The sequence below is a fragment of the Gossypium arboreum genome, chromosome 2 (assembly GCF_025698485.1).
Source record: "Gossypium arboreum isolate Shixiya-1 chromosome 2, ASM2569848v2, whole genome shotgun sequence".
NCBI classification, from domain to species: Eukaryota; Viridiplantae; Streptophyta; class Magnoliopsida; order Malvales; family Malvaceae; genus Gossypium; species Gossypium arboreum.
This window is the reverse complement of record NC_069071.1, coordinates 113,165,080-113,180,054: the sequence shown is the minus strand read 5'-3', so window position 1 is coordinate 113,180,054 and position 14,975 is coordinate 113,165,080. Positions and strand designations below refer to the sequence as shown.

At 32.2% G+C, this 14,975-nt stretch overlaps 2 protein-coding genes across 2 annotated transcripts; both read left to right on the top strand.

Annotated features, from left to right (window-relative positions):
* Positions 1-404: 404 nt before the first annotated feature.
* LOC108461132 (adenylosuccinate synthetase 2, chloroplastic) lies at positions 405-3,569 on the top strand. The gene is made up of 4 exons (XM_017760851.2): positions 405-803; positions 1,955-2,647; positions 2,744-3,055; positions 3,150-3,569. Exons 1-4 carry the CDS (start codon positions 510-512, stop codon positions 3,318-3,320), a joined length of 1,470 nt encoding a protein of 489 aa, XP_017616340.1. The 5' UTR covers positions 405-509; the 3' UTR covers positions 3,321-3,569.
* An 845-nt stretch (positions 3,570-4,414) lies between these two features.
* LOC108462429 (pentatricopeptide repeat-containing protein At5g03800) lies at positions 4,415-7,243 on the top strand. Its single transcript, XM_017762378.2, has one exon. The coding sequence runs from the start codon at positions 4,518-4,520 to the stop codon at positions 7,173-7,175; it is 2,658 nt and encodes an 885-aa protein (XP_017617867.1). The 5' UTR covers positions 4,415-4,517; the 3' UTR covers positions 7,176-7,243.
* Positions 7,244-14,975: the final 7,732 nt, after the last annotated feature.

The window sequence follows — 14,975 nt, the reverse complement described above, 5'->3', positions numbered from 1 at the left end:
ATCAATTTGATCCTAAATATAAAAATTTAACAAATTAAGCCTTAATGTTAGAGAATTTTTCATTTTAATTTTAATTCTAAAATTTGTAAATATTGAATGTTAAATTTGTTATTTTTATTTGTGATAAAGTTGATAAAATATGTAAACATTAGAATGCTAAATTTATTATTGAGCCAATAAAAAGCCCACAAAAGAATTTCGAGTTATTCACAAGTAAAAGGAAAGTGACTAAAATATTTAATTTAGAAAATAATTAAGTGACTAAATCAAAAAAATTAATAGTTAAAAATAACAAAAATAGAACCGATTAAATAGTTAAGAGACCATGTAGGTACCCCTATTTTTTTAGATTTTTTTCTTTATTTAAGCGGTTCAGATTTTAAAATATTAGATCTAACGGCTCCCAAGAGCTGACCTAAATTTTAGTGTATAAACTCCTTTAAAACTTCATTCTCTCTGTTACCTTCAAAAACCAAAACCCTCGCCTCAGTGCCTGTTCTTATTTAACAATGAATTGCTCATCTCTCGTACTCGACCCCACCCCAGTCGCCACCTCCCGGTGTAGCTACCGGCGGCCCACTCTACACTTTCAACACCACCGCCGTAACTTCGTTTTCTGTTCCTTGAAGCCCGTCGCCTCCTCTTCTTTGACCGTTGCCGAGTCAGCTTCCAGTGAGTCTCTGAATCGTATCGGTTCGCTGAGTCAGGTTTCCGGTGTGTTGGGATCTCAATGGGGTGATGAAGGCAAAGGCAAGCTTGTTGATATCTTGGCTCAACACTTCGACATCGTTGCTCGCTGTCAGGTACTACTCCTATACGCCTATTTTTTTATGCATTTTATTTTTGAATTATTGATGATTAAAGTAATCTCGCCGAGAAAGTTTAAATGATAACTGATGTGCAAATTAAGCCATTTTATTATTTTTTAATTAATGTATTATAATATCATTTTGCTTTGGCAACATTTTAGATGTATTCAGAAAAAATAAATTTCATTTATTTTCTAGAAAAAGAGTAATTATCAGTGTTATTATATGTTAATTTTTGGATAATGAGCTTAATTGATTCTGCAATGTAACTTAGCAAGTCGACGAAATGCTTGACGTGGAATCTTATTAATTTTGTTGTTAAAAGTATTCGGAATATCACATATAGTAGCTGATTTTTTATTGAATAATGACTGAAATTTATTTTGTATGATTATACTTCTATATTTGTCATTTATGTTTGAATATATAGCTTTTAGCTATTTGCGTTTTTTTTGAGCAGATATATATTTTATGTATATATTCTGATATGATAGGAACTTTTACATTTCATACATAAGTAACATGATATGACTTGCCCTTGCATACGGGTTCGATTGTTCAAATCACAGTCAGGGCTATTTACTGATTCGTTTACTGATCATAAGTAACATGGTATGACTTGCCCTTCCATATCATATGAGTTTGATTGTTGGTAAAAGTACCATGGTGACCCTTGTACCAGGAGTCAGATTGCATTTTGCTCCCTCTACTCAAAAAATGGGCAAATTAGTAGCAAACGGGTCATATTATCCAGTTCTACTGTTAAAAATTATCCATTTTTTTGAATAGGGGGGGCAAAATGCAATCTGACTCCTAGCATAGGGGCCTCCATGGTATTTTTAGCTTTGATTTGTTCATCACACATAAGTATGAGTTCGATTGTTCATATCACAATAGGGACTATTTACTGATTTGTTTACCGATCAGAAGTAACTTGATATGACTTGCCTATGCATGTGTTCTGTTGTTCATATCACAGTAGGGACTAATAACTGATTTGTTTCATGCTTTTGTATGACTACTATACTCCTACAGCATAAGCACGGTCATTAGATAGGGTGCAAGTACATCGTGTAATGATAATATAAAGAGTTTAATTAGCCAGCTCAAATTTGTGGTTTCTAATTATTCTTTTCTGATGTCAGGGCGGAGCGAATGCTGGTCATACAATTTACAATTCAGAGGGAAAGAAGTTTGCCCTTCACCTTGTTCCTTCTGGTATCCTTAACGAGGAGACTCTGTGTGTTATCGGAAATGGGGTGGTAGTACATTTGCCAGGTTTATTCAAAGAAATCGATGGGTTGGAAGCTAATGGGGTTTCTTGCAAAGGGAGGATATTGGTATCTGATCGTGCTCATTTGCTATTTGATTTTCATCAAGTAGTTGATGGATTAAGGGAAGCTGAGCTTAACAAGTCATTTATCGGTACAACTAGAAGAGGGATTGGACCTGCTTACTCGAGCAAGATGAACAGGAATGGCATCAGAGTAAGTGACTTGAGGCACATGGATACTTTCCCTCAGAAGCTTCATAATCTATTATCTGACGTGACTTCAAGGTTCCCGGATTTTAATTATACTCCAGAAATGCTCAAAGAAGAGGTTGAAAACTACAAGAGATATGCCGAGAGGTTGGAGCCTTTCATTGCTGATACTGTGCACGTAATGAATGAATCGATTGCACAGAAGAAGAGGATATTGGTGGAAGGAGGCCAAGCTACTATGCTCGACATTGATTTCGGTACTTATCCTTTTGTAACTTCCTCCAGTCCATCAGCTGGTGGAATCTGCACTGGGCTCGGTATTGCTCCTAGAGTTGTGGGTGATCTAATTGGAGTTGTAAGTGAATATTCTTTTTTATTATTTTTCTTGGTGGCTTGAATTACAGGCAAACATAAAATCAAATGGTTCATCAAATTTAAACACTGTGTGCAGGTGAAAGCATATACCACAAGAGTTGGCTCTGGTCCTTTCCCAACCGAAATCCTTGGTCAAGGTGGTGATATCCTTAGGTTTGCCGGGCAGGAGTTTGGCACCACAACTGGCCGCCCTCGTCGTTGTGGTTGGCTCGATGTAGTTGCTCTCAAGTTCTGTTGTGAGATTAACGGCTTTTCTTCTCTAAACCTCACCAAATTGGATGTTTTATCTGATCTTCCGGAAATTAAATTAGGCGTTGCTTATAAACATGTTGATAGTACACCGGTGGAATCGTTCCCAGCTGATCTTCAGCTTCTCGAACAGTTGAAGGTTGGTAAACTTTTCTACCTTAATAGCTTATTACATACTTGTCAGAAGGTCAATACAAAGCAATTTGCAATTCATTTCCTTTGTGTGTGTATAGGTTGAATACGAAGTTTTGCCTGGATGGCAATCCGATATTTCTTCTATCAGAAATTATTCGGATCTTCCGAAAGCTGCACGACAATATGTCGAGAGGATAGAGGAACTTGTTGGTGTGCCTATCCATTACATCGGTGTCGGACCTGGTCGTGATGCTCTCATATACAAATAATTAATCACTTTTTTTTTTTTTTTGGTGCTCATGCTATTGCTAGTTGATTTTCTTTTTCTCTGCACGCAGGCAGTACGATACTGTTTGTGCTACAAAAAATATTTATAACGATGGGGAAATTTCCCATAACATAAATTAGGGGAAATTGCATAATTCAACATCCAAATGTTCTCTTTTAGCCAAGTGAGGCAATTAGATTTTTAGACTCTTTTAAATATGTTGATTGAAATGAATTTCCCTATTGAAATACCCCTCCATCCAAATCTTCTTCATGGTTTAAAAAGTGTTTTTTTCAGGGTGGACGACACTTGTGGTCAACCAATTATTATTATTTTTAGGCATTAAATTAAATTATGCAATGTTATAAAATTATTCAGTTAAAATTACTGATAAAGGAGTTAATAAAATAACTTGATAGCTTTTAAAACTAATATAATAGTAATTTTAACTTATTATATTTGGATATTCGTGTCAATTTAATCTTGATTTAAAAAATAATTTTTAATATTTATATATTGTGTAATTTTATTACCCTTTACTATTATGATCTTCAATTATTATTATGTCAATTTAAAAGTAGTCATATTTGTTACTCATTTTATTATTGTTGACAAAAAAATGTAAAATCGAGTAATTAAATGATTATTTTATAATTTTTCATAATTGAGTTTTTAAGATTGTTGTTATATGACTTTTTGGTTTGTATTATTTATATCAATTAAAAGTTGTCTTTTTCCTTGTTTTCTATAATTCAATTTTTTTTGTATAAAATAATTTGAATATTATAAATCTGCTAATTAAAATTTAAAAATTTGCTTCTCTTGTCTTCGACATTGACTATCAGATCGTCTTAGATTTAAGTATGTTCTACTACTCATCGGTAAGTATTGATTTATCATACCAATCATCGATTTGTCACTTAAAGCTCGCTAATTGGACTTCTAAAAAAATAATAGTCTAATAATTTAAATAAAATTTTTGAATAATTTAATGATTTAAATAAAATTTTTTTAATATTTGAATGAGTATTTTATAATTTTTTAAATATTTTAAAGTTGAATGAATAAAATATAACTGAGCTTGTCTATAGTCTACGCGAAGTTAAATGATTAACGAGCAACAAAACGATATAAACAAGAGTTAAAAGAAACTATAGTAGAAAGGTATGTTTGACGCCTCTAATTTTTGTCTGAATCCATGTCCACCATTATCCATCCCCAAAACCACCCACTGCCACTCCCCCACCACCGCCACCTCTTCCCTACTAAACCACCGCCATATCCACCGTGCTCCTCTTATCTCTCCTTCCCCAAACCGAAACCCAAATCCCACCACCACCGCCCCTTCCTCCTCGCTTCCACCACCGCAGTCTCTTGTCACACACTCTACTACAAACCCCACATTTGTAATGACGTTAATTCCTTACTCACTTTGCTTAACCTTTCAGTTCAGTACTCCGACGCTGAATTGGCAAAAGCTGTTCATGCTTGTTCTCTCAAGCTTCAAGAAGACACCCATTTAGGGAATTCTCTTGTTTTAGCTTACCTGAAATTGGGTCTTTTTAACCATTCTCTCAACGTTTTTGCCTCTCTTTCTTGCCCTAATGTAGTAACTTACTCTTCGTTGATTTCGGGTTTTGCGAAATCGAATCAAGGAAGCAAAGCGATAGAACTTTTTATGAAGATGAGGACTGAAGGTATTGAGCCTAATGAGTTCACTTTCGTTGCAATTTTAAGTGCTTGTATTAGGGTTTTGGAGTCAGAATTGGGATTTCAAATTCATGGTTTGGTTGTTAAAATGGGTTTTTTGGATAGTACTTTTGTAGCCAATGCTTTAATGGGGTTTTACTGGAAATTTACTGGGAATTTGAGGCTCATTTTTAATGTGTTCGATGAAATGCCTCAAAGAGATGTTGCATCATGGAATACCGTGATTTCATGTTTAGTGAAGGAAGGGATGTATGAAAAAGCATTTGAACTTTTCCGTGTTATGCAAGGAATTGGTTGTTTTAGAGCTGATTTTTTCACTATTTCCTCTATTCTGAGTGCCTGTGAAGGAAGTAATGCTTTTATGAAAGGCAAAGAAGTTCATGCTCACGCTATTAGAACTGGATTAGAGGGTAATTTGAGTGTGAATAATGTGCTTATCGGACTTTATACTCAATGTGGTAGAGTACGAGATGTTGCGGTTTTGTTTGAGAGCATGCCGATTAGGGATGTTATTACTTGGACTCAAATGATTACTGCCTATATGGAATTCGGGTTAGTGGATTTGGCTATGAAAGTTTTCAATGAGATGCCGGAGAAGAATTGCATTTCTTATAATGCTCTTATGGCGGGATTTTGCAAAAATGGTGAAGGTTTGAAGGCAGTAAAGTTGTTTATTGAAATGGTGGAGGAAGGTTTAGAGTTAACAGATTTCAGTTTGAGTAGCGTTATTAACGCATGTGCGTTGGTCATGGATGTGAAAGCTAGTGAACAAATTCAAGGCTTTTGTCTCAAGTTTGGTTTTGGATCAAATGTTTGTGTCGAAGCAGCATTGTTAGATATGTGCATTAGGTGTGGAAGGATGGCGGATGCTGAGAAAATGTTCCGGATATGGCCAGTTGAACACGATAACTCTGTTGTTTGTACATCGATGTTATGTGGGTATGCTCGAAATGGACAACCTGATGAGGCAGTTTTGTTTTTCCTAAGATGCCGACTAGAAGGAACAATGGATTTGGATGAAGTAACTTTAACTTCCATACTCGGTGCATGTGGAACTTTAGGGTTTGAAAAGATGGGAGAACAAATTCACTGCTATGCTCTTAAAACCGGGTTTGTGACCGATTTGGGAGTGTTAAATTCCATAATTAGCATGTATGCCAAATGTGGAAACATGAATGATGCAATCAAAGTTTTCGATATTATGCCTATTCGTGACGTAATTTCGTGGAATGCTTTGATTGCTGGTCATATTCTTCATAGGCAGGGTGATGAGGCGTTGGCTGTTTGGTCCACAATGGAGGAAGCAGGGATACGGCCAGATACGATTACTCTGTTTTTAGTTCTTTCGGCTTATCGACACACTAACTTGGATTTAGTTGATGATTGTCGTAAACTATTTCTCTCCATGAGAACTGATTACGACATTGAGCCTACTTCAGAGCATCATGCTTCCTTTGTTAGTGTTTTAGGACAATGGGGTCTTCTCGAAGAAGCCGAAGAAACGATTGAGAATATGACTGTGGAGCCTAAAGCATCCGTTTGGCGTGCATTGCTCAACAGTTGTAGAATTCGCTTGAACACAACGATTGGGAAAAGAGTAGCAAAGCACATACTAGCAATGAAGCCACAAGATCCATCAACATACATACTCGTATCAAATCTATACTCCGCATCAGGGAGATGGCATTGCTCCGAAACAGTCAGGGAAGACATGAGAGAAAAGGGTTTCCGGAAAAACCCAGCTCGAAGTTGGATCATTCATCAAAACAACATTCACCCATTCTACACAAGGGACAAATCACATCCCCTAACGAAAGACATCTATCGAGGGTTAGAAATACTCGTGATGGAATGCCAAAAAGCTGGGTATGTTCCGGACACAAGCTTCGTCCTTCACGAGGTCGAGGAGCATCAAAAGAAGGAATTCTTGCTGTATCATAGCGCAAAACTAGCAGCAACATATGGGATCTTAATGACCAAACATAGGGAACCCATAAGGATAGTGAAGAACATCCATATGTGTGGAGATTGCCATACATTCATGAAATATGTATCCATTATTACTAAGAGAGAGATTTTGGTGAGGGATGCTTCTGGTTTTCATTGCTTTAGAAATGGGCAGTGTTGTTGTAAAGATTATTGGTGATTATTTTATCTTTGCTATATATTGATTCCAATGGAAATATACATAGTGACATTATTAGTTCGGGTAAATTACACCTATAGTCACCCAACTATTAGTAAATTTTTTTTTCAGTCACTCAATAATAAAAAGTTATAAAATGATCACTAAATATTCAAAAATTCTTCTTTTTTTTGGTCACTAGCCACTAATTAGTTTGAATCTTTTAAAATTGGCATAATAGTAACTTTAATTCTCAACAATTATACATTGTATCAATTCAGTTTTAATTTTAAAAAATTTAAACCCTTACACAATGTGTAAATGTTGAAAGTTAAAGTTGTCATTATGCTAATTCTAAAAGCTGTTATGTCATCTTTTCGTTAGCCATTTAACGGATAATGATAAAAAAGACGAAATTAAATAGTTGAGTGATCATTTTGTAATTCTTCATAATTGTATGGCAAAAAAAAAGAAACTTCACAATAGTTGAGTGGTTACTAGTGTACTTTACCCTATTAGTTTTTGCCACTGGTTTCACAGCCATACTGAACTAATAGAATTGGGAACCTTTAGAGGTATCGATCTGGACTAAAAGGTTAGACTGATTATCTTGCTAATTATTTATTTTTATTTTTATTTTAATATTTATAATTTTTTAATAATTTATTCAATTGTATTAGATAAACTGATAAATTAAACTGATCGGGCTAAAAATTGATAGTCCAACCGATTCAAATTATTCAAATATCATAAATATGCTTGTTGATGTGTTTTTGTTTTGGTGATCAGCCTTGCTCGTGCTTAGTAGATTGAGAAATTACCGACAAAATGAAAAAGGTCAAATCATCTAGCAGTCCCTGAATATAAATTTTAAAGTAGATTAATCCCCTAAAGTGAACAATTTAATCCTTATGATTTAATTTTAAAGCAAACAAGTAAAATTGTAAATGACAATAAGGTTGGAGTTAAAAAATGTTAGCATTTCCTATTTTAGAATGACATTGAACAAAAAAAATCCACTAATTTAGCTCTTATTTGTATTTATTTTAAATTTTTTATCGAATTAGTATTATTTGTTAATCGAGAATCACTTTAGAAACAAAGACGGAGGGAAAGAGCTAGCAGAGACTCCGCCCCTAAAATGAAAATTTTAATTTTTATACTTTTAAATTTTATATAATTTTAAATTAATAAAATAATAAAATTATACTTTAATCCTTCTTTTCTTTTCGTGTTTTGAAAATGTTGAATTTTAATTTTTTCTTATTTTCCACGTTATCATCTTCTAAACTATTATTTAAGTTACATAAAAATTCAATTTAATTTAATCTTAAAATAAAATAATATAAAGACTCCATCAATAAAATAATTTAACCAAAATAATTAGAGATTCGGAGAAAACGAAGTGTGTGGACCGACGAGAGAAGGTGTTGTCTTTTGTTCTTTATTTGGCTTCAATCACACGTGGCAACCATGCCACGCTTGCTTCATACACACTCACTTTGTTCTCTCTCTTCAATAATTAAGAGTTGATTAAGCTCTTATTTTTCAAAAAAATAAAAAGATTACTATTTAATATTAGTTAAAATATTCTTTTGGTCCCTCTACTTTTTACGCATTTAAAATTTAATCTCTCTGTTTTTCTAATTTAAAAATGTAAGTTTAATTGTTGACATAGCTAAAAAAAATTTGTTCAATTTAATGTATTTTTTTTTTTGTTAGATGGTTGCTAAGTGTATATTTTTTTATTCAAAATGTCACATTAACAAATATAACAGTAGGATCCTAAGGCTAAATAGGCAATATATGTCGATTTTTTTTAATTGGCCAAATAGGTCTTTTTTTTCAAAATTTAGGAAAATAAGTTGATTTTGGAGAGAGTGTGTGAAAGTGTGTCTAGCTGGACGCACTTTCTGCATAATTGGCAAGAAAGTTCGTTCAATTGGGCGAGGTTTCTACACAGTTGGCAAGAAAGCTCTTTCAGCTGGACGAGCTTTTTGTTGACATGTCAGAGAAAGCGTGCCCAGCTGGACGCGTTTTCTTTGGAATTTTCAGAAAGCTCACTCAGCTGGACAATCTTTCACACACTGTCTCTAAAATCAACTTATTTCCTTGAATCTTAGAAAATAAATGACCTATTTGATCAATTAAAAAAATCGGGCATATATTGCCTATTTAGCCTAGTTCTAACAGTGTTAATAATTCAACCTGAATTTTAAAATCTGAATAATAGAAAGACTACGTTCTTGAAAATAAAAGTAAAGGCACTAAATTTCAAATGTATAAAAAGTACAAGGACTAAGAACAGATTTTAACCTTAAATAATTTTTATTTAAAAATGATGTATATTAATAGTCAAAACATTCAGTTAAACAAGTTAATTAGAATTCTATTTTAAAATCTCATGTGAAGTCTTTATCTAAATTAAATTGATATTTATGTTAAAGTTAATTAGTTGTATTTTAATTTTAGAAAGTAATTGCCAAAAGTTTCATGTTTGGTTTGTAATTAATTATATATATAATCTATAGGTATAAATATAGTACAAATAATAAATAATATCAAATAAATTGAAAAGAACCCACACATAACGTTTACACACAATGAAATTCGAGTCTTTTTAGTCATGACTGTAAAAGTCACGGGGAAGTTACATGTTTAATGTATATTATATTATATATGCTAATTAAACAATAATTTAGTGACCACATTAATCGTCCTTAAAACTGGACAACTCAATTATTTAGATAAAATTTTTGAATAATTTAATAATTATTTTGTAATTTACATTATTTTTAAAATATAAATTTAAATTCTAAAATTAGAAGCACAACTATTGGTATATATTCAAACATTCATAAACCATGCTGATAATAAGCATGTGATGTACTTACTAGAAAGAGTGTTGTATTGCTGTTGACATTATCATGTGATTTGCTATTTCTTCTATAAATGTACTTCCGGATCAGTTTGAAAACAACAAATATCAAAGGGACTATAAATGGAAATAAATCCACTACTTGTGATACTACCTAATTCAATACTATGCTATTTCTTTGCAAAAAAATTTAATGTTTCACGAAATAAGAAGGTGAGATGTACCATTCAAAACTACCTATGATGAAAAATAGAAAAATTATCTTATTTATGGATTAAATTATGTTATTACTCATGTCATGGTTATTAATTTAATCATTATATTTTAATTTGGTAAATTGTATATGTACCGTTTTGGATTATCTTAGCATTGTTGTAAGGATTCTGTTTGTTTTACTTACTCGATTTTATATTAATTCATCTGTGTTTAAGATTGGAAAAAATATCATGGAATTTCTTATAGTAGGTGTTAGATTGCATTTTGTCTCTCTACTTGATAAATGGGCAAATTAGCCTCTGTACATTAGATTAAAGAGCAGAGTGGTCATTGTAGCGACGTAAAATTTTGGTTTCGGGTCGCTAATTGTGGCGATCTATTGAAAACTTGAAATCTTAAATTTTGATTTTTAAAATAAACAGGGAGTCGCCACCGATCCTTTTTTTCCTAGGTGTGATCGGACACCTATTAGATCTCCAATTAAAATAAATAAAAGACTGAGTTTAGGTTTACTTTAAAGTCCAGAGAAAAATTAGGGTTCGGGAGTCAATTACGCGCGAGGAAGGTATTAGCACCCTCGCGACGCCCAAAGATTGGTATCTCATAAACACGAGTTGTCTTGATTCTCAAAAATACGAGTTCAATATTAAAATTTAGCCACGATCCGATAAAAAAGACGAGAAGTTTGAAATTTTTGATTGTTAAGAGAAGGACATACCGTTTTAACACGAGTCGATTGATGTTCATCCAACATAGCGATGAAATCAGCGACTTTGTGCTAAACCGACATGTTGCCTTATGTATTTAAATTAATTAGAAAAAGATTCCAAAAGTAAGAATTTTAAAAAAATAAATAAATGATATGAATAATGACATTATGAATAAAAATATTAACATGGGATACTAGAACATTGAATAACAATAACAATGACATTTATGAAAGAAATAAAGACAAATCATGAATAAATACAATGTGTAGTAATGTTAAATATGTATATGTATATACATAGTACAGATGAACGATACGATATGTATTAGGAAAAAACATGTATTTATACTCTAATAATCATAATAAAGGATGTATGTACACCAAATAGTACATAATATTGAAATAATATAATAAGTGGCAATAGTGAAAATAATAAGTATAATAATGAATAATATGATATACGAAAATAATATTAATATAAAAGTATATATACATACGTATAATAAAATATGTGTACTAATATATAATAAAATATAATATATACATAGTATATAAAAGAAAATATGTATGTGGAAATGTATAAGAAATATATATATAACTAGTAATATTAAAGATATATACATAACATATATAGAACGATACAATACGACGTTCCTTAGAAATGATAATAAAACTATTTTGTACATTACACCAATACATACACACATACATAAATATATATATAAATAATAGTATTAGAAACATACCTTATAATATTAGATATATATATATATATAATAGTATAAAAGAAGAATATGACTAATGATATTTAAATATATATAATAATATATATAAAATATAATATTAAGAACTTATATACATCACGTATGTCAAAAATGCATATAATATTACAACATTTACATGATATATACATATTAGAAATAAATAACAACTAATAATAATAACATTAGAAATATAATGAAGTATAAAAACTAATATAATATAATAGTAATATTAAAATAAAGTAATTAAAATAGTACTATATATAAATGTACGAATATATACATATATAATATACATATATTAATATTAATAATGATGCTAAAACTAGAAATAATAATCATTAGTAGTAATAATACTTTGAAAATAATTAATATATTAATAAAAATACTAGTAATAATATTAATAATATGTAAAAAATGAAAATAAACGAAAAAGGACTAAATCATTTAAGAATGTAATTTGGGTAATTTAAAAAGAAATAAAGAAATAAAGGACCAAAACGAACACGCGTGAAAACAATGGGGACCAAAAGCGCAATATTCTCTATTACCCAAAATGCAACGCAGCACAGAGAGACTAGATTGATGAACGGGCAAAATTCTGGGGCCAAATTAAAATATTAAAAACCTGATTGCAAAATCAGGAGAAAGCGGAGGGTGAAAGCGCAATTAGCCCTCACTTAAAAGCACGCGATCTCGCTTGGTGCGGGTCGGGTCGACCGACCAAGGCCCAAAACGACGTCGTTTCGTTTATAAAGGGGGACCAAAACGGTGCGTTTTGGTCCCCTATAAAAGCCAAAAATTTTGTAAAAAATCATTTGAGAAAGGGAAAGGAAAAAAAACAGAGAGAAGAGGGAGAGAAAAGAAAGGGGAGAGGGAGAGGGAGCTCCGGTGGGACTCCGCCAGGGTCCGGTCACGGACGGCCACGAGCTTCAGCCGGTTGCTGGCAATGCCACCGCATACCTGTGGGTTTAAAATCAAAAGGTTAGTTTTTTTTTTGCTGTTTATTTTAATATTGTGTTATATTTTTAATATGTAAGAATGATAAAAATGAGCTTAAAAACGAAATGAAAATGCAAATAAAAAAAAACCTTTAGGCTTTGTTAGTTTCTGATTCTTCGGTCTTTTATCTACTTGCTTCGCTGTTATTTTTGTATCTAAACACTGATGATGTTATTATTATTGCTCTGGATGGGAAATGATTCTCTTTTCTTGTGTTTTCAAAATGCCAAAATCCGAGCTTACATTGTTGTTCTGATGGCTATTTATAGCCTATATTTCTTACATACTTTATTATCATTTTGCTATTCTATGCTTCTGCTTTGCTTCTATTGTTTTTGCAGGTATGGGCGCGATGGCGAGGGTCAGGCGTGCTAGTGGGGTTCGTCACGGCCGACGGCATGGGGCGTGGTGGGTGAGTGGGGTTCGCGCAAGTGGGCAAGTGGGGGCTAGGGTTAGGTTCATGGGCCATTCGGGTTTAATGGTGTTATGGGTTTAGGTTAGTGGGGTTATTGGGTTTCTGTGTATTGGGTTTTGGGTTTGTAAGGGTTTGGGTTTCTGCTGGGTCTTGGGTAGGTTAGTTGGGTTTTTAGTCCTTGGGTTAAGTTGGGTTATGGGCTAAGAGATTTGTTGGGTTTAGCTTGCTGGGTCTGTTGTAAAGAGGTAATTGGGTTGTTTGGTTTAGGGCCCAAAATTGGCTTGTACAGTCATTCCTGTTAAAAATTTCATCCATTTTTATTGTTGAAAACTGGCATGGCTGACGAAATAACCAAATAGTGACATGTAGACCTGTTCATAGGCTAGGCTACCCACCCAGACTCGAAATTTGGGAGGGTTTGGACAAAAATATTAGGCCCGAAAAATGAGTTTGGACAAAAAAATTAGGCCTGTTTAAAATATGGATCGAGCTTGGGTTTGAACATTCAAGGCCTGAGCCCAACCCATTTTAAGTTTATAATACTTTATATTATGTTATTTTTATATATTATGTAATTCAGAATACATTAAAAAAAATAAACTTATACTAAATATATAATACTACTCTAATGTAAACATTAAAATAATGTTAAGATGACTATATAAAAAGTTTCAATAAATAAAAAAATTATTAAATATTAAAATAATATAATATAAATATTTAAAAAATTAAAAATAATATGGGTGGGCTTAAAATGAGCTTGGGTTAGTTTTTTGCAAATGTAGGCGGATTTAAGTAAAATTTTAGGTCGGGCTGAGCTTGGGTAAGCATAAAGTATGCTAATGTCATGCTTAGACCTAACCTAAACCTGGCCTGACCCGACCCATGAGCACCTCTAGTGACATGTGTCGTATCATATGTACCTCATGCTAAAACGAATGAAATTTTTTACTAGAAACATTGATTTACTCTTTGATCTAACGTATAAAGAATAATTTACTCATTTTTTAAGTAAATGAAATAAAATATAATTTAACTCTTAACATAACAACCACCACTGTAGTTTTATTGTTTTAGATTTATAGTGTGATCATACATTTATCTATCAAATTGACTTCCACATCCAACATTGTCTAATCATGTCCTTGTTCTACGCTACTTTCTTCAAAGGGCTTCACTTGTAGAATTAATTTAAGAAACACGATATGACATAATATTTTGTTCATGTAAACTTTAACATTAATATCTTTCATTAATACACATGTATCCAGCCAAGGTTAGTTGAAATTTAATTTTTAAAATTGAAAAAAATATACAAATAATCATAAGATTCGAAAATTAATAAAAAATTTCAAAATTTCGAATGAAAATATAAAAATTAATAGAAATTTTCAAAGTTTGGTAATAATTTTAAAATATAAAATAAACAAATATATCGTTTGACACAATGATAAGTGGTGGAGATGCACCGTTTAACTTATTTTAAAATAAGGCGGAGTAAAGAAAGCGTAGTAGTAAATAAAGTTCTTTCTCTTGAGGTGCCATGTGTTGAGTTGCTATTGGTAGGTGAAGGGAAGTGGTTCTGTGTCATAAACTTAAATAGAATGGCATTATGATGTGCCTTGGGTTATCTTAGATGAGATGTGGTAGGGGCATAGAGAAGAAGGGGGTAGGCGATGGCTTCCTCCCAATGGTAAAATTAACTTGTAGTCCCTTTAAAATTTTAAAAATTATAAATTAGTATAATGATAAACTTACACTTTAACGTTTTAAAATTTTATGATTTATCTTTGATCTCTACTAAAATAATTTTCTGACTTTGTCCCGGAAAAGGTTGGTC